This window comes from Cicer arietinum, chromosome 7, assembly GCF_000331145.2.
Source record: "Cicer arietinum cultivar CDC Frontier isolate Library 1 chromosome 7, Cicar.CDCFrontier_v2.0, whole genome shotgun sequence".
Taxonomy (NCBI): Eukaryota; Viridiplantae; Streptophyta; class Magnoliopsida; order Fabales; family Fabaceae; genus Cicer; species Cicer arietinum.
In genome coordinates, this window is record NC_021166.2 from 2210045 (window position 1) to 2234980 (window position 24936).

Here is a 24936-nt window from a genome sequence, read left to right on the forward strand (position 1 = left end):
ATCACTATGATAAAATTATTTGCCATTAATTGGTTATTGTAAAATATAGTATAACATCAACAATATTAGCAAATAAATTTAATAAAAAAATATAGTGATTAAATTGCATGTAGAATTCACTTTTATTCCCTGTGATTTAAATCTATGCATAATATCATTTTATTATTTGAAGGTAAACAAGTAAAATATTTTAAATGTCCAACATATTTAATAGTATAACTAAATTTTTTAATTTTTATAATTTAATCATCAAAATTTGTATATAAAGAAAAAAGTAGTATATATTTAGAACTGTTGTGATAACACGTCCCAATACACATAAATGTAGAAGTTACATCACTAAGTTTCAGGTAAGACATACCATTATATGATACACTTTCTACATTTTTTAATTAGTCGTAATTAATTTTATTAAAAAGATGAGTTAATTCATAACCTCGTTATCACTTCAAGTCTTTCAACCCACTTTATAACTCATGTACACTTTCATGTTAGTACAATTATTTATGGAAATAAAATAAAAATAAAATGGTATTTTATATTTAAATCAACAATTAAAACAGGAAAATAATGATTTCGCCGAAAAAAATAAAAATTAACGTAACTTAATTTATAACGTAAAACTAATACTTCATTCTAAAATTATTGATTAATTTATAAAATAATGTTGTCACAAAATAATTAACTCTTTTAATTTTTAATATACTTGTTTTCAGTTACATCTTTTAATTTATATTATTTTTAATATAATATATTTTATTAATATATTTATATATTTATATATTTATATATTTGTATATTTATATATTTATATATTTATATATTTATATATTTATATATTTATATATTTATATATTTATATATTTATATATTTATATATTTATATATTTATATATTTATATATTTATATATTTATATATTTATACATTTATAAAATTATTAATATATTAATATTTAATAAAAATAATATTATATCTCTTTTATTTATAAAGTTTTCTTAATATAATATAAGTAAAATGATCGAAAGATTATTTGAAATGAACGTAATATTTCTTTAATTTCAAACTTTTGTTCTACCAACTTTGAAAGGCAATTGTTTGTCACGTAATTATATTAATGTACCTACGGAATCATATAAAATTCGAAATTTGAATTCAGTACACGAAATCATTTCCTCCATTAAATTTGTAGGTGTGTTGTAGGTGACTAAAGTACTACGACAATATCTCATCTTAACCTTATGCATCATTACATCTTTAGTTGTTGAGATAGGGACAACCACTGAATTTGTGCAACAAAACAACAACATTTAAAATGTCTCATAGTCAACACTAGTGTTAATTCTTCGTCACGGTATTGACCACTATTTGTTGGGGGCACATGAATAAGACCAAGTACGTTATCTATTTTGAAGAGCTATATCACATATCCTTAGTATTTTGGGAGTTTCTTATCTCACCTCCACAGTATGAAAAGTTTCAACAACAAAAAAACAATTCTAAACCTTAGATTAATTATTTCAACCAGAGTTTGTTCAAATTAAATCTAGAAATATAAATACTAATTATAAATTTTTATACTTATGAATTGGTTAATCTAGATATGTAAAATATTATTTTAAAATTTTTTTGCACCTTAAAACATATTTAAATGTGGAAAAAATTATTAAAAAAATAAATAAATTAATATTTACATATTTTAATTGGTCTATTTGAATAAATCATATCTTGATAGGTTAATCTGAAAATAGTTGAAATCGGAAGAAAAAAATTAGAGGACAAGAAGAGAAACCTCTTAATATTTTATGGATTGGATTGCAAGCCCAATAAATAAATGGGCCTTGTGACTAGTTTGAATTTAATTTAGTTTTAACCTATTCAGCCCATTTCACAAAAATAGGCTTCCAACAAAGCATGCTTTATTAATTAATAGTGTATAGATACACTTTTGTGTTTCTCTATCTATTTTTCTATATCCTAATTTAAGTTAATCATTAACAGTAACTTTTATGTAAATTGTAATTTTGAATTTTCAATATAATGATTGAATAAGGTGGATCTATTTTCTGTTTTTTCATTTTGTTAACTTGTATTTCTTTTATTTATGCACACATGAGTATAATTTTAAGATGAATTTGTTCTACTAATAATCAATATTTAAAAGTCATTTAAAATATTAACAACGATCAACAAAAATTTTTAGAATTATAAATTAACAGTTTTCTTGACTTTACATATATAAAAAAATGTAATTCACACTGATTTATTGATGTTTTTGAATATAAATGATTATGTTAATAAGAAAAATAATTTATTTAAAAATTGTAATTAAATTAAACAACTCCTAGTATAGTTTTGTCTTCAATAAAAAACTATATTATGATGTTATATATATATATAGAAAAAAATAAATAAATATGTTTTTTTGTGTTCATTGTAACTCAAATATTTTGATGAATATATAGAGGAATAGAATAATTTAGTTAATAACAGATAGTAAATAAGTATGCTAATTGAATTTAAAATGTTGGTTAAAATAAATAGTTAAATATAAATATAAAATAATATAAAGATATATTTTTAATTCAAATTTAATATTTTTTGATTAAAATAACAAGAATAAAATTAAGAAAAATATGAAATACTATAAACTATAAAATCAATAGTTTTTTAAATTAGCATCTTAAAAAACATTATAAACTTGTGATAAAATAAACATTATTAAATAATTATACGATTGTAATAAATAAAAAACTCTATTTCAACCATACATATATATTTATATATGTTATAGCTAGCCACTACAACTAAAGTTGTGTTCCTGTCAAACACACTAAAAATATTGAAAGGAAAATAAAAATGCTCCGGTAAAAAATATATGTTTTTCACCAAACAAGAAACATAACAAATACCCCACGCAATTAGTTATGTAGTAAATAATGAATCAACACACAAAATTGAAAAAAGAACTAAAATACTATTTGGCCAAATCAAATGTTTTGGAGAAAACAACATCACAGGTATGGGAATCCTAATTTTCCACCCTTTCGTTGATAAATTAATATTTTTTTGTGGAAACAAGTTAAACTTTTTCTCTTTCGTATATTGACAAATTCATATATTTTGTGGAAACAAATTTAACCTTTTCGCTTTGAATATCCATATTATATGGCAGTAACACATTCTGCACGTGGATAAGAGGATTTCAACAATTATTAGAGGCCGTTCATTTTGATTTTTTTGAAATTAAATTTTATAATATTTATTTTTTATAACATTTTTTATAAATTATTTTAAAAAAAAAACTTCAAATAAAAAATTAGTTTAAATATTTAATTTTAAATATTTTATCTATTTATCCTAATTTTTTTACGGTGATCAAGGAGACAATTTTTTTTTTTGTTAAAGGATGAATGAACATTTTTTTGGTGAAGGGTGAAGGAAACAAATAGCCACGATAAAAGCATTACAGATATTCATTTTGTCACATAATATAATTCATGTTAGGAAAAGAAATTAATATATTTTATAATATAACTGAAATATTTTTTGTTCACCAAAAAAAGAAATAAATATTTTTATTTATCATATTCTAAATTCTTTATTACTCTTTATTTTTTTTCTAATTCTTGTAATGTATCTTTTCCATAATATTAATAAAGGATATTTTGTAAAATAAACCATATTTTTTTAATAAAATTATCTATATTTTATTATTGACATATTTTTATTTGGTAAAAATGATTTAAATTGTGGGATATATATATATATATATATATATATATATATAATGGATACTCTGTTTTTTTTTTTGTTAGTTTTTAAAGTTTAACAACGGAATTCTTACATTAATTATAGAGAAGTAAAAAGGTCCCAAATTTAATTATGTACCTTAAGTTATCAAATATACATGTGCAGCTATCATATTAGTTGTATTTACAAGAAATTACTCTTGTAATTAAAAGAAATAGAACCGTGCATTATTGTTTGATGCGAAGATCCCATTACCCGTATCCGCTTATCACGATGTTATAACCTTTTTAATCTGAATAAGCAAGCTTAAAGAGAAATGAGAACAGTCTGAAATATATTTGCTAATTTGAATTAAGTAAATGAAACTTTTACTAACCATACATGGAAGCTTGAATAAATTAGTATGCATTGTCCATTGTAAAGGATTTTATTTGTTTGAATATGAACTCGAAATTGTAGACATATTAATTTTGGATTTAAAAATATTAATAAATGAATAATTTTATTAAGTATAAAAAAAATGGAGACATTTATATTAAATAAAAAATTAATTTTTTATAAAGACATAAAACAACAATTGTTTTAGTGACTTCATCTTTAGACCGACCTTAATTAGATTTCAAATGAATTGATATAATTTTTTAATCAAAAATAAATAAATGTATTTTTTAGATAATTTATCTAAATTCCATTCACAAATTAGTCTCTAGTGAATTGAATTAATGTGAACGATGTGTTCATTTAATGAGTCTTGTTATATTCTTTAAATATTAAAATTAATAAATCAAATAAATTACATTTAAAATTTTTAGATACATTTTCTTAATTCAGAAAAATTAAAAAATATTTTGACCTATTCTTACAAGATTGAAGAGTAATTTATTTATTTCAATTAATGCGTACCTTGTACTCTTCATGCTAAGTACTCATCAAGCTGTCAAAAAATCTAGCCACTTCAATAAAATATGATACAGTCAAACTTTGGTCATCATATACTATTAATTAATAATTGGACCAAGTTTTCAAACTGTAGCCGTGTTGTTAACACGGTAATCCATTTCTACACGAAATTTCCCTTTTCTAGCACCACTTTCCTTAACCGTCAAGTTTTTGTATAGTTTAATATACAAAATTTCCTTTAATTTAATATTTTTAGTGAATGTAATATATTCAAACACTCAATCTTCTACTAATTCCTATAAATAAATAAATCTTTCACACATTTACAATAATAATAATCCTCTGCACACTTAGTAAAAATAAATAAAAAATCCTTTGCACACAACTCTTCAATCTTTGATTCTTTTACAACATGAGCAGCCACAATCATAAACAGAGCAAGTCTCTATTAAACCGCCTAAGAACGGTGGTGCAAAAAGTAAAGCTTCTTATAAGCTTCACCATGCTCAGCCACAAGTGGGACGTCGCAAACATTCTTTGCGATGGTTCTTTAAGCAAACACCGTCTCAGTTTCAACGATCGACCAGGTTTGATTATGTGTTCTTCCGATGAAACGGATTCCGAAGGTTCTGTTTCTTCATCGCCTTGTCTTCAGAGAACCATAAATTTTCCTAATGATGAGGATGACATTGATAAGAGATCGGAGATTTTCATTGCTAATTTCAAACGGCAACTTCGATTAGAGAGACATATTTCGTTGCAGCTACGCTATATTGGAGGGAACAACATAGTTCTGGATTGACATTTCCTTGAATATATGTTGTTCTGTTTTTTTGGTTAATCGATTGATGATACAATGGAGAACTTTGGGTTTTTTTTTGGATGAAAGGATCTCTAGTGACAGAACATGTAAAAACAATTTGTTGATTTAATTTATTTTTCTTCTTTTTCTTTTTCATAGTGATTTGATTATAGAGGAGGGATTATTTTTTTAAAAAGGATAACTGAATTCGAATTTCTAATTTATCATATCAAATGTTTCTGCCCATGTAGGGAACATTAATTTGATGTTTTGTTAGTTTTATTTTTATTTTTATGCAATATGTTTTTGTTAAGTGTTTGTAGCTACGTTCTCTACCATGTGTTTCTATCTTTCTCAATTGTCCATGAACAAAAAAATAATATTTATTGAAATATATCAAATTGCATTTATAGTTGTCTCATTCCAATCTAAAAGTTACAAATCTACACACCTCAATTTATCATGATGTGTAACAAAAGCAGCAGGTCACATTTTTACACATTCAAATGTTAAGGTTTTAACATAAATTAATGTTTGTAATTATCTTTATAGTGCTACTTTAGTGGTAAGGAATTGACATTATAATATCAAAAATAAAATTCAAATATTGTATATGGTAGTTATAAAATGACTATCAAATTACTATTATTAACAATTATTTCTTATTCTCTATTTTATTTCTTACATAGTCTACTCCACATCTGTTCAATATTTTTCTTCTTCTTAAATATAAGTCATCTTTAAAAAAGTTTTGTCCCTAAATATCAATGCAATTTTAAATTATTAAATACATCTATTATCTTTTTTTTAAATATATTCCTTATTAATAATTAATAATATTAATTAAAAGGTGTTTATTTTTGACTATTTTAAATACATTAAATGTGGTTAAATAAAGGATAAGTATTTTTAAATTATATTCATGTTATTTAATAAAAATTCACATTTATTGATTTACCACAAGGTCTAAAGCAAGTGACTGGTTATGTGAGTGTTGTAAACTTTTGGTATAGAATCAGATCCTACTCATAAAAAAGAAACATTTATTGAAAGTAAAGTATAGAAAATGAGTCAAAGAATACTTGTTAAATATATAAAAAAAAAATTGCTATCTTAACTACATATCCTTTTAAATATACTTTGACCTCTTATAATTGCCACACGAGCTTCTTTTGTACCATGTTTAGACTTAGATTTAGATATTCCACTCTATTCTTAGCATATTTTTATAGGCTCTTTAAAATAATTTATAAAAATAATTTATAATTGATTATATTATAAATATTGTAGTGGTCAAAAACTCCATGCAAAGAGAAAAAACAGATAAAATAAACACATTTGTGGTGGCATAAAACATACTCAAATAACTCAACCACAAATTTTTATAGTTGTTAAAACGGTCACAAGTGTTTTTTGTTAGCATTTGTGAGAGTTTAGGTCGCCGCAAATGATAAAGTTGATTAAATCCACCGTTTGTGGAAGTTAAAGTCGTCACAAATTGTCTATTTTGTGAGGACTTTTAGACGCCACAAATTAATGATTTTCTTCTAGTGTATGTCGAATAGTAAACTAATATTAATTGAAATGACATCTAAAATATATAATGAAAAATTCATATAATGACCTCTTAGAGCAAGAACATCCGCACAATAATTTGTTTTCCAATGAGTGTGGGTCAAAAATTCCATTGAGTCAATCTAAGAGTCCGATGAGGCCAAAAAAATTCCATTGAGGATAGGATTAAAAATATAAATGGGAGTATAGCAATTTTGGATCATACGAATAATATGACTGGAGTGTGTATCAAAAGTAGTATGGATCAACGGCATATATATTTAACCAATTGCATTCTCAAAACAACACTCATTAGTTTTGCAAGACATTTCTCATATCAATCTTACAAATAGGAGTGTTAATAAACTCTCTTTTCAACTTGTTTGTCATCCATATGGATCTCACCATTTCAGGTGGGACCTATTTTTAAAGTGGGAGACGCATATGAATTTCACTTAATAAAAAAGTAAATGTTGAGAAAAAATAAATTATTTATATCACTTCTCATAATGCAAATAAAATATTTTTATGAAATGACCATCTGATCTCGAATGAATGACACATCAACTTTAAGTTTGACAACATTAACGAGAGGTTCATCTTAATGGATTAACTAAATTTCTAAGTACATAGTGTTTTTTTTTTTAACGGATTACTCTATTTAATAAAAAGTCACATGACCTGATCTTAAAAAATAAATTGTAGTAGTCTTCTTCTTCAAAATCTACTCTAAAAGAATAGATAAGAGCTCTAAAAATACCCATTTAATCACTAGAGTCACAAAATCACAAACTCATCTTGAATGTATGAAACAAGATACAATCAAATAGATAACCTATCTTTAAGTTACATATACAACGAAGTGTGAGCCTCAAAGTTTCCTCCATTTTCTTTCACATTTCACAACAATAATCAATAATTAATAATATCCATCTTTTCAATAAATTTTATGAAAGAGGTTTAAAGTTTTAGTTTCATTACTAATAAATTTACTTTCTTCTAACATTATTGATTATTAACATTTGTTTATAAAAATTATAATTACAATATTTGTTGAAGAGTAAATGATGATATGGAATTGACAAAAGAGAAATGATGATATGATATATATCAACAAAAATGCCCCTATTTTTATTTTAGTCTATTTTATTTTGATTGTTTAATTGTATTTAATTGTTTTATGAGTGTGTACATAAATGTTACATTTTTTTTCATACTTGTTTGTGGCCGTGAGTATCTATTTTAATTTAAAACGAAAAACGTTTAATACTCTAACATAAATATTTCTCAATTATAATAATAGAATTAAAATCTAGTAAATAATTGAATAATGTGTTAATACTTAGTAATCTTATTAGAATTTGATATCTTCCAACAGTATCTTTAACGAGAGAACTAGATAAATGCTACAGAATAGATGCACTGGTGCCAAGGATATGCAAAAAGTAACATAAGTAAAGTTATTTTACTCCATGATGATTTTTATTATATGAAAAGATTAAGAATGTAAAGACGTGTTCCCAATGGGCAAAACACAAGGGCAAGATAGGCAAATAAAGAAATAAGCACATGTCTTTCTACTTTCTTCGCAAGTTAGAGAAGAAATTCAAAATGCGTAAGTCCCACAAGATTTGGGTCTCTCTCCCCAACTTCTCTGCTAACGGAGTTTGATATTACTCTATCTTTCTTATTTCTCTCAAATCAATCAGACCCTACATAAAAATTAAATTTAAATTTTTTTAATTAAATAATCGCCTTTGTATTGTATCAACATCTAAATAACCCAACAATGTTATAATTGCACACACCCAAAATCAAACCATTTTTAATATCACAATAACAACAACTCATTAAGACCTTAAGTTAAATTTCATATCATATTGAGGATTTTTAAATAGAAGTACCCAACCACAACTTAAGCCGCAAAATAACAGTATATTATATTGCCAAAACTTTAATAAACCAACAATTGCGACTGAATCAGCTGCGATTAATTCTCTCCAATATCAAGAATCGCTACAGCACAACTGCTATGTAAAACCTTTGTGGTATTATTTCATCATATATGAAAAAATAAACTAAAATAATGTTGAATAGCAAAGATTAGGTAAATAAAAAAAAAAGACTAATCAAGCTAAGATAGATGTTGATACAAGTTGGATTGCATCAAAGGAGCAGTGTGGTTGAAAAAGTTAAGTGTCTTGACCCATTTCTCTTGATTCTTCAACAAATGAACCGCAATTGTATCATGCACAAGGTCATGACTACAAACCGAAGGTGGATCAGGATAATTATACATAGCCCATTTAGCATTATACCTATTTAATCCTCTACGACCCCACCTCATCCAATCTCCAAACACCTTATCTTCTGGACCCTCCACGTGTTTCTTCGGAATATCAGAACCGTGAATCCACTCAACAATATCCCAAGACACTAAAAACCCCATCCCAGACATATAGTGTTTAAAAGGGTCCATGCTTCCACACGGTATCACGAAACCATAGTATAAATCCTCGCTCGGTAACGGTTTTAATGATTTCACTAAACTATTGAGCCTCACGTAAGTGTCGTCGTCAGCTTTCATAACGTAATGGTAGGGAGGGTAATTTGGTCCTTTTACTGTTTCGTTGAAAATCGAAGGGAGAGTCGTGAAGAATGTTGAGGTTTTCCCTTTGTTCATGTTTTCTGTACAGTTCAGAATTATGATGTCGTTGTAACGCATGATTTCTAAGGCGATTGTGGTTTTTTGTTCTTCTTTTGTGAGGTTGCAGAAGACGAATTTTACGTCGATTTTTGCGCCTTCGGGATTTTGTGTTCCGTATACGAGACGGAGGAAGTGGCGTCGGAGGTATTGGTCGGGGAGTGTGAGAATTCCGATGAGGATTCTGATTTCTTGTTGTTGTTTGTTTGAAATGGAAGAAGAGTTTGAGAGAGAGCATCGACCGAAACTTACGAGGTTGTCGAATCGAAGTTCGTTTATGGAGGCTAGTATGCAGAGGAAGAAGATTGATATGAAACAATAGAGCATGAAATGTTTACGGTTTGGCTTTGAGGATTTCACCACCACCATTATGTTGCTGTTGAAGCTTTACAAATGTAAAAAAGAGAAGAAAAATGAATGTGAACGAAGCAGTGCATGGAAGTTTGGGAATCTGAGTGGTGACGATGTGATAATAATTATAAATTTTCTGAAGTTTCTTAGAGGTAACGCATTGGTGTTCATTTTCGTCTTATTGGGATTTCCCTTTCCCTTTTGACTTGCAAGAAAAGTGTGATCTCATAAGTATATTCATTTTACAATAATTAATGTGTTTAATTTTTTCTTTTCTTAATCCTTCAGTTTTTGCGGGAAATAAACTCTAGTAATGTGAATTCAATAGGAAAGTATATAAAGATGAATAAAATTTGAATTTAATATTTCAAATCAATTCGATGTTAATTGATCGTTTGTTAATTATTTAAAGTGAACCAATTGTTTAATGTGTCATGTAACAAAGTAACGTTTTTAATAAACTAATTTTAACATAAATAAAAAAGATTATTAAATATTAAATAAAAATTAAGATTAATTAATGAATTTTGATTAAAAACAACTCTTTTAGAAGAAACATAGTTTAAATTATTATTAAAATAGTTATAGATTAAACTTTACTTAAATTTTTAGTTGAACTCTCAATTAATAGATTGTAATTTCTTTAGAAATCAAACGGTTAATTACTAACTAAAATTTGATTAAATTGATTAAAAGGTGGAGAGAAATATACTGTGATGATATAACTAGATTAATAGGGATCAGTGTTTGTTTGGGTGTTTCAAAGTAGTATATCCATAATATGTGCCTGATGTGGGGCAACTTCATTAACTACTAATTATTAGTTAATTGAACACTGGCGTGTGAAGGGAGTATTGAGAAGGTGGAGTTGAACCTAAATGCTGGCTGCAGCAATATTTTGAGTCTCGCTCGCGTGATTTGGATGTAAAGTGGTTTGGTCAACTTTTCGTAATTAGGCATATTTGCATGAACAAATAAGGCGTGGACATAAATCACGCCATCCTAGCTTGACTGTGATGCAAGTAACACCATTGACTAGTTAAAATGTAGTACTAACTATAATCGTAATTAAGTTTGGTCTTATTGGACATTAGTTTTCTACCGACACCAGCTTAATTAATTTCACCTTAAAATGTGTAAGTTATAGTAAATTTTTAGGTATTTAAAACGTAAATATCATAATCTTTGTTATTCTTAACTTTTTATTATTGTCTTTCACCTATGATTTAAAAAATAATTCAGACACTCTTAGTAGTAAAGTTGGAACAAAAATTTTGGAGTGTCAAACTTTTAAAATTTTAATTGATAACTTTAAATATAATACTTTATTGTATATTAAAGTTTTAAGTTATAAAATTGTAATGTGAATATGCAAAATTTGCAAACATAACAGTAGAGGAATAATGAATTATACTGAAAAGTTGTACAAGTTTGGGATAGATAGAACTACGAGCATGACATATCAATTTAGTTCGTTATTTTGGAGAGAGAAAATCTGTACGTCATTTGGATGAATTTTTACTATTTTTCTCATAATTTTCTAACAAAACCGATAAAAAAAACATGTTGATTTGATTTGATTTAATTGGATTAACATTTAAAAAAATTAAGACAGTCATTTTATAAAATCCAATTTTTTTAAACGCTATATTTTTTATATTGTTAAAATAATTGCATAAACTTTTTTTTTATGAAACAAGTACATAAACTACGTATGTTAAAATAACATATAAATAATTTTAAAAAAATACTTAAACACAACACATTAGTGTGAAATAAAATATAAAGGTTTCGTTCAAATATAGATCGTTGATTTTAACTGTCATAAAACTATATTTAATCATTAGACGCTTGGTTTATTTGATTAAGTTTAATTTGAACTAAAACATTAAAAAAAAAACATAAAAAATAATTTTTTTTTACTTATTTCAATTAAAATTTTGAGTCTATCAAATTATTTGTTTAATTTTTATATCTTAGACAAATCTCACATCACACAATTATAATTTAGAAGGAAATATATAATGTATTTTTTTTATAAATAAATTGGAATTTTTCTTATAGGTTACAAAATAATTATTGGGAGACTACACTCCAAGTTCAATTTAACCAACCATATTAAATAGATCAATTAATTTATACCATATGGGAAAAACATCTATACTGTGTGGAAGATAAGAATTCCATGACGGGCTTTTACGATGGTTGGATGAACAACCAATGTACAAGAAAATGTGGTGATACTTGTTAAATTAAAACTATCTTTTTTCACATCAGTTGTCCATTTAACCGATACAAAAAGTATACGGTGACATCGTGTACTATTTTTTTACATTGGTTAAAACATTACTAATGTAAATTATCATTTCAAAAATAAAAATATTGCATTAGTTGTTATGTTTAGAAGAGGTTGAAAATATTCTACACTGTCTGTTACACTCATGTAGGATGAATTAAATTTAAAAAATATATACAAAATCTTTCTATTTCATCGTACCTCTCACACTTTTTCTCTATCTTTTTTTTTACACAAAACACTCACATTAAAAAAAAAAAAACAATAAAAAGTTTAAAGAATGATAAAATTTTCAACTATAACGCATCATAGTCTTGTTTATAAACATCGCAAAGAATTGACGGTTTTGAGAGTTTAAAGAACGATACGGATTTTATTGCACACGTCACAAATTCTCTCAGTGTTAGTGTTTCCTAATCATTGTTGCATTGTCTTTTGCTTGATCAATCAAATAAAATCTTAATTGTGGTGGATCCGGCAAGATGAACATCAAAATCAATGATAAATATTTTAGTTCCTCCAATATCTCTTCATTTATGCACAAATATAAAATTTATGCTTTTACATTTACTTTATTTATAATTTTATAGGATTTGGGAGAATTAGGTGTTTGATGATTGCCATGGCTTTGAAGAGGGGTGATGTGGAACTTGGTGCAGTTAAATACCCCTTCATCACCAATCTACCACTGATTATATGCACACAAAAAATCTTTTTCATTTTTATTATTTAATAATAGTTCCATATCACATCTACTCCTCCTTTTATTTTTCTCTCATCTTGAACTACTTTAATAATGCTATATATAGAAAAGGCACAAGGGAAAGCAATCTTGGTGTCATGCTTCCTCGAACTGATAATTTTGCTATGTTTTTCATGTTATGTGTCTAGTTGCACAAAACCATCAAAATATATTTGCAATGGCTCTCGGGAGTTTATGGAAGAATCATTAACTCTATGTTAAGGGACATCCATTTATCCCCGTCATTCATAAGTAATAATCTTTTAAAAGAAAATAATCCTCTGTGAAAGGATTTGTATGCAAAAATATAACTAATCCGATACGATCATCTCACATGATCAAAGTTGTTTAATTACATAAACTCAATCATTTATATTTATTTTTCATGTTGTTGTTATAATATTTTATTACCATTATTATAATTATAATAGTAATTACAAACCTGCATACGAGATACTAATTTTAATGATTAATAACAATTAAAAAATTAATTAACATTGTTTATAAAAAAAAATCAATTAACGATTTTAATTAAAACCCTAACTCAACCAAACCCAGATAAAATAGAATAAAATAAAATGCAGCGGCTGCCACTTTGGCATTGTATATCAGAAACAAGTTGGAATCACACTGACAACTCAAGCTGTCCGGAAAACGCAGCCGGACTAGGTCGTCAGCCGCCAGACACAGTAAGAAACAAATTCTGCCTTTTCCATTTTTTCTCTGTTTCGATTTGCGGCCGCGATAGCTGCCTCTGCATATGCCAACACACCGCATAATTGCGTCGCAGCTGAGCAGAGTAGAACTACACTCACCACCGCGATTCCTCGGTACTTGTTATTAGGGTTATCGCCACGGTGGATTCCGGCGAAGTTCCGGATCCGTTGTGGATCTGTTATAAACTTATTTATCTCCTCAATATTGACAATTATGACTGTGACGTTGTAGGGTTTGGTGCAGTTCATTCTCACTCATAATGGCCAATGGTCCAGCACCGTTTTCTGAGATTGGCAAAAGGGCAAGAGGTATTATTCCTGCAGCATTACAATTCACTATTTATTTTCCTATATCATTTTCCCCCTTTATGATTATATTAGAAGACATTTATGGCCAAACATCTAGGTTTTTCATTGTTGCCAAGCTTTTTTATGTTTCCTATCATTCTATCAAGTCACGTATAAATTTTCTAAATTATATATGCTGATGGGTATTAAGTTGTCAATTTATTTTTATTTTTATGCAGACCTCTTGTACAAGGATTATAACTTCGACCACAAGTTTAGCCTGTCCATTCCTAGCTCCAGTGGATTGGTAATTCATATTCCAGTTTTTTTAATTTTTATTTTGCCTATAAGTAGACTGTTCAATTTCTCATTTTAGTTGATGCTAGTAAATATAAAATCCTTTCTGCTTGCGTATGCCATAGTTCTAATAGCACACATATACTTGAGTGCGATGTTAACATGATTATTCTTGCGTATGCCATATGTCCACTTGTCTATTTTTTCTCTTTAAAACATCTAGTGAAAAAAAGCTGAGATGACGAATGCATATATTTGATATAATAGTAATACATAATTGATTGATGTCGTTGAAATATGAAGATGTGTTTTTATTGTTATAATCAAACATCACTGGTTGTGGTATTACATTTACTTAAAGACACCATATAGAGATATTGTTTTTTTCAATGTTGTCAATTGCGAATCGCAGAAAATAGCGGTTTGTTCAAATTCCGCTATGCTATAGTGTTATAGCGCCGCAATAGCAGTTATTCGATAATACTCTGTACTAAATAGCATATCAGTGAACGATCGCGGTGTGTTCAAATTCCACTCTGTTATAGCGATATAGTGCCGCTATAGCGGCTATTTGACAACAGTGTTTTTTTTTACTAGGAATCATTGTTTATTCTATTTAAGGTACTACACCACATATGCTAAACATTAGAAGACCATGTATTGTAAATATCTAAATAGCAAATTATGTGTGCTGACTATCGAAAGAGGATGCATATTTGTGGCAAATAAAAACTTGTATTAATGTTATGTTTTATCAAATGTAATGTAAATCAGAGAGCAACCTTTAGTCTGTCCTAACTAATGTTGTACCGTGCCAATTTTCCCTTTGGCAGGGCCTTACTGCTACAGGGTTGAAGAAGGATCAATTTTTCTCGGGTGACATAAATACACTTTACAAGAGTGGAAATGTTATAGTGGATGTGAAAGTTGATACATACTCTAATGTAAGAAGTAGAGGTCTTTTTATTTTTCAATCAAATATGTTTCCTTTTATATAAAACATCTAGTGAAAAAAAGCCGAGATGACGAATGCATATATTTGATATAATAGTAATACATAATTGATTGATGTCGTTGAAATATGAATATGTGTTTTTATTGTTATAATCAAACATCACTGGTTGTGGTATTACATTTACTTAAAGACACCATATAGAGATATTGTTTTTTTTCAATGTTGTCAATTGCGAATCGCGGAAAATAGCGGTTTGTTCAAATTCCGCTATGCTATAGTGTTAAAGCGCCGCAATAGCAGTTATTCGATAATACTCTGTACTAAATAGCATATCAGTGAACGATCGCGGTGTGTTCAAATTCCACTCTGTTATAGCGATATAGTGCCGCTATAGCGGCTATTTGACAACAGTGTTTTTTTTTACTAGGAATCATTGTTTATTCTATTTAAGGTACCACACCACATATGCTAAACATTGGAAGACCATGTATTGTAAATATCTAAATAGCAAATTATGTGTGCTGACTATCGAAAGAGGATGCATATTTGTGGCAAATAAAAACTTGTATTAATGTTATGTTTTATCAAATGTAATGTAAATCAGAGAGCAACCTTTAGTCTGTCCTAACTAATGTTGTACCGTGCCAATTTTCCCTTTGGCAGGGCCTTACTGCTACAGGGTTGAAGAAGGATCAATTTTTCTCTGGTGACATAAATACACTTTACAAGAGTGGAAATGTTACAGTGGATGTGAAAGTTGATACATACTCTAATGTAAGAAGTAGAGGTCTTTTTATTTTTCAATCAAATATGTTTCCTTTTATATTTATTGTACAGATACTACTCTGGTCTTAATCTTTTGATTAGAGATTTAAGCAAAAGTTCAAACTAACTAAAAGTTTAAAACTGGTTCAATTATGTAATGCGATTTGAACTAAAACCAGTAGTTAGTATGATGCTTGATTAAAGTTTCTACCATCTCTCGATTATAATCGTGTTTCTTTGATTTACCTTCTCAGGTATCTACAAAAGTGACTTTGAACGATGTTTTCCGTTGTAAAAAAGTAGCTTTGAGCTTCAATATACCTGATCACAAGTCAGGAAAGGTGAGTGATCTAGCTCTCCCAATTTACGATAGTGTTGATGCATGTTTCATTTCATAAGACTCAATTTAAGGTTGCATTGTTTGTATATGCTCCCGAAAATACTTCAAGTGTTACCTTTAATTCTCTATCTGTGGACGTCATAAATGTCATGACTCTGCTGGAGTCTAATCCACACTAGCAAGGAATTGATGATAGAGCTTTTCAAATAAGTTCTTTAGTCAATAAAAGGGATTGCATTCCTCAAGTTATGCTGAGAATGGTGATTGATAGCATATCATCAGAAATTGTGAATTGATAAGCCAATGTACCGAATTGTCAAGTTAAAAAATATGGATTTTTTGTGTGTGTGGAGATGTTGAGACAGTTTGTCTCTTTGTGGTAAAGTTACCAGTAATGAGTAGTAAGTAGCAACGGTAATAGTGATAAAATGATTTTATTTCAGCAGTAGCTCCGTGAAACAGCCTCTCCAGGCATGGAATGTGGCTGCTTATAGTTGACAATTTGAACATTCCAAAACCCATAATATTGGGGGAGGTTCAGCTTCCTGCAGAAGGATCCTTTTCATATGCTTAGTGAGATGTATGCAATGCATTTACTTTGGCATTCTTACGACATATCTGACTGTGAAATATTATGTCAGTTGGATGTGCAGTATCTTCATCCTCATGCAGCTATTGATTCCAGTATTGGATTGAACCCATCCCCTAAATTGGAGCTTTCAGGTGCATTTGGAAGCAAAGATATATGTATGGGTGCTGAAGCTGGATTCAATACAACTTCTGCTTCATTCTCAAAATTAAATGCTGGAATTGCCTTCAATAAATCAGATTTCTCTGCAACACTTATGCTGTAAGTTTTGATAGTACCGTCTTTTCCTGGTTCAGTATCATATCATAATATCTTGTCGTATTTCAATGTTTCAGTAACCTAGATTTTTTAATGTTTTCAACTAGAATCTGAGAAGTCCTATTAGAGAGACGAGATCAAATTGTGAATCTTATAAGCATGGCTAGAACTAGCATTGCATTTTTTGAAAACATGACAAGTTGTTTTGATCTTTTTAACCAAAGAAAAGGGAAGGGCTTATTTGGTTTAAGAAAGATGTTATGATTTCACTAATTATTACATAAGTTACCTCAGTTTCACTTTTCTTTTAAAGATTTAAACAGAAAAATACTAGACAAATATTTGAAAGGGTAAATTACAGTCATAGCCCTTGAGAGAGGCTTGAAATAAATTTCTCTTCCTTTTATTTCAAAACCTGCACTTTATTCCCTTGATATAAAAAATGTATTACACTATAGTCTGTTTTATCAATGAACAAATCTTTTAATGGTAATGGACGAATAAAAATTGCATTTCATCAACTTCTTTCCTTTCTCCATAACTTACGATTATATTAGCAGCTACTTCTTAATTAATAATCTTTCATCCTTCCATTGTTGAGTGCTGATTGTAGTGAATAGAAAATGTTTTCTTAAATTAAGCATGCTCTTGGTTATCATTGAACTCTGAAGCCTAAAAGTTGTTATGAGCAATTGCTACATACAAGTTGAGCTGAACTAATTGCAGTGCACTGGACTTGAGGGTATTAGCCGTTTTATTTTTGAATTTAAATTGGTTAAAACTTAAAACCACAGTTCATCAAAGAAAACAAAACACATGCAAATTATTTGCATTTAGATTCACAGATATATCTTCTTCTGCCTCAGTTTTGTAGATACCAATCTTACAACAGTGGATAATTGTATGGTTTGCGTGAAATTTTCTATTAACATCGGGATATTTCAATTTGTTTTTATGAGATCATTTATGGTGACAGGATATCACACAGTTAACACATTGGCAGCACCATAGTCCCATTTAAAAAGGGATCACTGATATTCCCCCTCATTGATAACCGATAGATTATGATAAAAAGTCAGAGTTACTTAGACAACACCTCTTTGATATTTGGAGATAGAAGGTCACATTTTACTGAGAATAATGCAAAGGAGATTAGGAGAGATATCCATGAGTGTATATATGAATGGATAGTCTATTGCTTTCTTTTCCATTTTTGTGTGTGTCGTACTTTTGCTTACAGTTTATGAAAGTTGCCTTTGCTTTAAGTTGTAGGATTCAGGACATGGATTTACCTGTTTCGACAGGGTATATCATTCGTATAACAATATCATCGACTCGCTGTTTATGCAGGGCTGATAAAGGAGAGTCTTTGAAGGCATCTTACATCCATTATGTGGATCGCCCGGATGGCTTAACAATTGCCGCTGAAATGGCTCACAGGTTTTCCACCTTTGAGAATAGGTTTACCATTGGGAGCTCACAGTCAATAGACCCCAAAACAATTTTGAAGACTCGATTCAGTGATGATGGTAAAGCTGCCTTCCAATGCCAACGAGCGTGGAGACCAAATTCACTCATAACCCTATCTGCTGAGTATGACTCCACAAAGATATTTGGTTCACCCGCCAAATTTGGTCTTGCTCTTTCTCTAAAGCCTTAAATCGGTTTGCCAATTAAATCTTATTCAATGACGTTTTAACTTTACCATTCTATCATTTTCATTGTTTCCAATACCCCTGGTGGGATGTTTTAAGCCCCTATCATGTCATAAGATAAACCACAGGAATCAGTATCATTTGTGAATCTTCTAAAGCCGAACGGGGAAAGAGACCCAGTTTTGAAAACTTACTTGATGATTAGAATTTTTGTAGCCGATTTATAGTACTACCATTCAGTTTCTGGCATATGATTTTGTGACCAAATTCTATTTATTTCAGTGATTCACGGTCAGGTGGGTAGTGTATGCCTGGGGTTTAATTTCATTATTTTAGGCAACATCTTCTCATATGGCTCTACTGTGGTTTATTATTCTATTTCTTCAGCACTTCATATATGAAATAATACGCACCCCAAACATTTGAATGATTGCAATTTATATGTTTTATATACTAAGGATGTAGTATGAATAGGAATGAGGTGCTGGAGATGGATACATATGGTGGATGTGAATAATTTCAACGTTATGTATTATCTTTTTTAAGGTGGTTACATTTTGGATATTGGTGTTTTGTAATTACCTTTGATTTCCAAGGGTCCGTTTGATTATAATATTTGTCTATTTATGATGAACAAGACTTATATCAGATTCATTGCAATTCCATTTGTGTTCATAAAGTAAAAAAATCACGCCTTGTAAGTTTATGCCAAACCTGCAGTTGCTACGACGTCAACATATATTTGTTCATAGGTTGATGGATATTCAACTTACAGTCGAGTGATATTCAGCCTTACCAAAGCAATGCTGTCTTGCATTATTTTCAAATGAAATTAGCTGCACTCAGGAAGATCTCACAATTATACTCACAAAGATTGAAGGTTCTTGAAGCACAAACTTCAATTTCATAATACATTTTTCATGTGGGATAAATTGTAGCCTGTGATTGGGAGGCTATACTTCTAGGATGCTACTCCCTCTAGTCCAAAACTTTAGTTGTTTAAGGCTTTTCTTAAAAACAAATATATGCAAAAGGATCCCATGGCAAAAAAGAAAAGTACACCTTGGCTGCAAATGTATCATTTGCAGCTTTTTAAAATATTATTAAATAAAAAGAAAAATACTTAATTGATATGCCTAAGTATCAAAATACATTTAATGTGTTAATTTTCGATTTTTAAAAAAATATTAATAAAAATTATGCTAGAATCCTGCTCTCTTTGTGTTATCCAAATAGATTAATTATTATTTAGGGGTATATTTGTACAAAAAATGTCAAATATATTAAATTGAATTTCACTAAAATAAAACAAAACTTCAATTTCTTCTTCTTCAAATTCAAATCTCATATTTTTTTACTCTATCATATAATTCGTGTAAGAATGCTTGTACAAATTTATTTGTGAAAATAGGAGCTAATATCACAAGTTTCTTTCTGTTTGTCTTCATGTCTTTTGGTTGATATTATGAACGTATCATTTTAAGAACTTAATAGTTTAATTTTTTTTCTTTGTTTTGATTTTCTTTTTCTTTGGTAATAAAAAAAACAAAGAATTCAAATCTCATATCTTTTAAAGTCATTTAAATTTTATCAAAATATTACTAAGTTTCAATTGTTTAAACATGAAAAATTGTTTTTTTGTTGCAAAATTTCAAATTATTTTGACTAAAGTGTTTTTTAATTTTGACAAAAGTGTCAATAATTTTATATTTGCTTGATTTTATAATCAAGAGTTTTGAAGTATCATTGAAAATTAGATAGTGAATTAGTAAATAGTCCTTACATTTTAAAGTAATTGTTAAAATAATCTTATAATTTGATGGCAAATCTTTGAAATTATAGGTCGTCAATTTTTTTCCTCAACGAAATAGATAGTAAAAAATAATAATCATAAAATAAATATAATATTAAAATATTATTGTTATATGTATAGGATATTTTGATAAAATTTGTTCTGAAATAAGATTCCTACAAAATAGAAAGTATGATGCCCGTGTCCAAACTATTTTAGGAAGACTTTTTCCTTCACCCCATCTTTGTATGGAAGAATTCTCCACCCACAAAGATCCCACTTACAAATATTAATTGACATCCCTAATCTTCGTATTAACTTATGAGTCATTGTGTTATGATACATTAAATAAACACATGACACATTAAATTCTTGCATAACTATAGATTTGTCCCTTTGGAGTCTAAACTCATTAAAAACTTTTAACTAACAAATTTCATATTTTATATGCAATTTAGTATGCAGTGATATAATCGTAATGTATAATCCACACATTGTCACATGTTGATCTAACAGATCACGTCATTTGATCAATCTATTATCTATTTAATTGAGAAATAGACAATTACATTACCAAAATTGAAACTAACTATATATATATTAAAAAAAAAAACAGAAGAAAAAGAAGATAAAGGAATATTAACGCGGAAGCTAAAATAAGGAGAGAGGGAAATAATAACAGTGAGAGAAACTAAGGTGGTGTTGAGTTTGTTGTTGTGAGAGTGAAAAATGTCACACAGCGACACCATACCCCTTCACGCATCATCCCAATCAGACATTGACGAGATCGAGAATCTCATCTATGCTTCTCCGGCCACCGTTCTCCCCGCCAGACCACCAAGTCCACCACGCGCTTCTATCCCCGTTTCTTCCTCTTCTCCTTTCATCTCCTCCAATCTCCCTAATCCCGTTCCTCCCAAATCCTCATCATCTCAATCTCAAATTCCAAAACCCCCTTCTTCTTCTCTCCCTCCTCCACCTCCTCCTCCTTCTACCCGACCCGATATATCTACCTCCGGATTCGGACCTGCCCCTAACACGCTAACCGAACCTGTTTGGGATACTGTTAAAAGAGATCTCTCGAGGATCGTTAGTAATCTCAAGCTTGTTGTGTTTCCTAACCCTAATCGTGAAGATCCTGGTAAGGCTTTGCGTGATTGGGATCTATGGGGACCTTTCTTCTTCATTGTTTTTCTTGGTCTCACTCTCTCTTGGTCTGCATCTGTCAAAAAGGTATCGCTCTATTTTTTTCTTTTGCGTTCATTTCTCTGTTTATTTACTGATTTTGTTTAATTCGATTCAGATCATGCTTTTGTTCATCTAGATTTCTTTATTATTGTGCTGATTCTGATTATGTGGAAGTTTGGGGGTTTGTTATAGTAATTGATCTGGATCTGGAAGATCAGTGATTGTTAATGTGTATTATTAATCGCTTTTAGAATGGATCTTGCGTGTTAGAATTTGCTAGTGTTTCATAGGAAATTAAGAGAGTATATATAATGTTTGATTGCTGGTTTTGATCCAAAGTTGATTATTTAGGCATTGTTTCTTTCTTTACGAAATTTCTGCATTACTATGGAATTGGATAGTGGTTTAACCCTTTTCAAAATATAGAAATGGTTCCTATACACTATACTGTCTTTTGGTGTGCATAATTTCCATTGTTGTAGAAGTTGAATTTAATATTAAGGTGTACTATATTAGTTGGTGAAATAATACAATTGCTTTCCCGTTTGGATTAGACTTGAATCTAGATACCTTGTTTTATGGGCATAGTGGATCACTTAAGTATTGTGCATTAAACCAGCTCATATGTGGAACTGTGTTTGTTCAAGAGATTTCCCTAATTTTAAATTGTTTATAATCTTTATATTGTTAATTATACTCATTTTTATCCCGACTCATTAAATTGAATTTCGTGTTGGGATTCTCTTCAATTTGTGGTTTGGTATATATTCATCCTCTCTCTCTCTCTCTCTCTCTCTCTCTCTTGATCTGTGAATTTAAACCAGATGCATTGGAACATATAAATTTTGACAATCGATAATTAAAAAGTTTATGATTGGTTAGTTTTGTGAGAGGAGTGTTAAGTTGGTTAGTTAGCTAGACTGAGTTAGCTAAATAAGGCATGTGGCCTATAAATAGGGAACATGGATTAGAGAGTGATCATCTTATCATTTGTATAGACTTGGGCCCTTTTTGCATTGGGATAGAGTCTCTCAAATACTCTAGAAGTTATATTGTAAACAGGAGTCTCCCTTAATTCTTCTTCTATACTAGTTGCTTTCTATCTCTCGAATACACTAGCAATTATGCATATATATGTATATAAAAGAATGCATTTTGACAGAAATATAACATTGGCCATATTCTTTCTGACTTTATATGAAATAGATTTTAAACTTGTATTTGCAATTTCCAAAGGTAGGGTGTTCATTTTTGTAAAGTTGTCGCCCTGTAGATTACTGATTTATATATTGTGTCATCTCTTGCAAAAATAGAACTGTGATCTTAACTCATTACCTAGAAGTGTATGTCATTTGTTTTCTGCGATGGCATAAACAATCAACTGCAATCACTCAGGGAGAGGGTTTTCCTTTGAAGTTCCCTAGAGTATTGATAGTACACATAGTTTTGAAGTTTTTATTTGATGGGATTTTCGGTGAACAAGTGTGGTAGCCACCAGTTGTCAGTCAACTGCAACTGCTCAAGTGTGAGGGTTTTCCTTTGAAGTTCCCTAGAGAGCCGGAGTGCTCATTGTTTTGAAGTTTTCATTTGATGGGATTTTCAGTAAACAAGGAAGAGTGGTAGCCAACAGTTTTCAGGACTTCATGCTCCTCCCCCACCCACCCAAAATGTCCCCTTCAGTTCTTCAAAGATTATAACTCATTGGCTGTGATAGATGCAAGTGCGAGCTCGTGGTGCCTATCAAATAAAAGTTTGAAGTATCAATAGACTTGCTATGTCCAAAGGGTCCAACTATTAGGGTAATCTGAGTTCAGATATGTCGAAGGCGCTGCAAGATGCTGGTGATTTCAATTACGTAGTTGTATCTATCAATAGTATCAATAGAATCTTTTTCTTCTTCATTAGATCAACATCAGCATAGACTTATTTTCTCTTTATCCTTTCTGCTGGGACCATGCAAAGTTTACTTTCAGTTGGGAATCTATAAGTTTGTTGAGGGGGCTGTTATAGTGATTGGTTCATGGAGCCCATAGTGAAAATAGTTTTACCAAGTTTCACTCCTGTATTACTCTTGTATAATTAATCATTTATAGAAAATACAATACTTTGAAACTTTATTTTTGTTAAGCAGTTCAAATTCTAATTTGGCTCCTTAGTCTTCTATACTATGTTCGGCTATTTTGGTACTTCTGTATCTTTTTTCTGCTTTATTTGCCTGAACTGTCAAATTAATTTGGTCAGTTTTAGTCATATTCTTTAACATTTTCTTTTTACTTTCACAGTCTGAGGTTTTTGCGGTTGCATTTGCTTTACTTGCTGCTGGTGCTGTAATTTTGACATTGAATGTTCTGCTTCTGGTAATAGCCTCTCTCTCTTTCACCTCACCAGTCAACTTTAATTTTTGTAAATGTCATATTCATCCGTTGAAGTGTAGTAAACTATCTGTTTTTATGTATAATAAAAAGAGAGATATAATTGTAGCATAAGGTAGCCTAATTTAGAGCCAAAAAGGACTGTGGCAAATATCTTACTTTGTCTTTGTCTCTTCAACATTTCAGGGTGGACACATTATTTTCTTCCAGAGTCTGAGTCTGCTGGGTTATTGCTTATTCCCTCTTGATGTTGGTGCAGTAATTTGTATGTTGAAGGACAATGTTATAGTGAAAGTGGTAGTGGTATGTGTGACATTGGCTTGGAGCTCTTGGGCTGCTTATCCTTTCATGAGTTCTGCAGTCAACCCCAGGAGAAAAGCTCTTGCTCTGTACCCAGTTTTTCTCATGTATGTATCTGTTGGTTTTCTTATCATTGCCATTGATTAAATGCATCAACGTTTCTGATTACTTTATTCTGATAACCACTTGGAATTCCCTTCTAAATAGGAATTTTTGTTTAATGATCAACCTTCTCTATTCTTTGTTGCCTTTCTTTTGTACTCGTGCCCCCCCCCCCCCCCCCCCCCCCCCCTCCTTCTCTTTTTTTTTTTCTCGTGAGA

The 24936-nt window shown here is 29.5% G+C and overlaps 4 protein-coding genes across 5 annotated transcripts in view; 3 read left to right on the forward strand and 1 right to left on the reverse strand.

Moving 5' to 3' along the window:
• The first annotated feature begins 4951 nt into the window (after window positions 1–4951).
• LOC101492124 (uncharacterized) lies at window positions 4952–5767 on the forward strand. The gene has a single exon (XM_012717905.3). The coding sequence runs from the start codon at window positions 5065–5067 to the stop codon at window positions 5452–5454; it is 390 nt and encodes a 129-aa protein (XP_012573359.2). The 5' UTR covers window positions 4952–5064; the 3' UTR covers window positions 5455–5767.
• A 2981-nt stretch (window positions 5768–8748) lies between these two features.
• LOC101492465 (beta-1,3-galactosyltransferase pvg3) lies at window positions 8749–10226 on the reverse strand. Its single transcript, XM_004507786.4, has one exon. The coding sequence runs from the start codon at window positions 10079–10081 to the stop codon at window positions 9143–9145; it is 939 nt and encodes a 312-aa protein (XP_004507843.1). The 5' UTR covers window positions 10082–10226; the 3' UTR covers window positions 8749–9142.
• A 3424-nt stretch (window positions 10227–13650) lies between these two features.
• On the forward strand, window positions 13651–19612 carry LOC101492799 (mitochondrial outer membrane protein porin 6). Of its 2 annotated transcripts, none has more exons than XM_004507787.4 (7): window positions 13651–13790; window positions 14050–14126; window positions 14345–14412; window positions 16021–16131; window positions 16377–16463; window positions 17104–17312; window positions 18660–19612. In XM_004507787.4, the coding sequence occupies exons 2-7, from the start codon at window positions 14078–14080 to the stop codon at window positions 18967–18969; spliced, it is 834 nt and encodes a 277-aa protein (XP_004507844.1). In that variant the 5' UTR covers window positions 13651–13790; window positions 14050–14077; the 3' UTR covers window positions 18970–19612. The 2 variants fall into 2 exon arrangements, with proteins under 2 accessions (XP_004507844.1, XP_012573453.1); XM_012717999.3 differs by lacking the exon at window positions 13651–13790 and adding an exon at window positions 13797–13931.
• A 1773-nt stretch (window positions 19613–21385) lies between these two features.
• LOC101493353 (protein YIP4b-like) overlaps window positions 21386–24936 on the forward strand; it is a 4193-nt gene continuing 642 nt past the window's right edge. The window contains exons 1-3 of the mRNA XM_004507789.4: window positions 21386–21989; window positions 24227–24301; window positions 24503–24930. Of these exons, the coding sequence (XP_004507846.1) occupies window positions 21486–21989; window positions 24227–24301; window positions 24503–24763 (840 nt within the window). The 5' untranslated portion in view covers window positions 21386–21485 and the 3' untranslated portion in view covers window positions 24764–24930. The remainder of the gene's footprint in view (window positions 21990–24226; window positions 24302–24502; window positions 24931–24936) is intronic.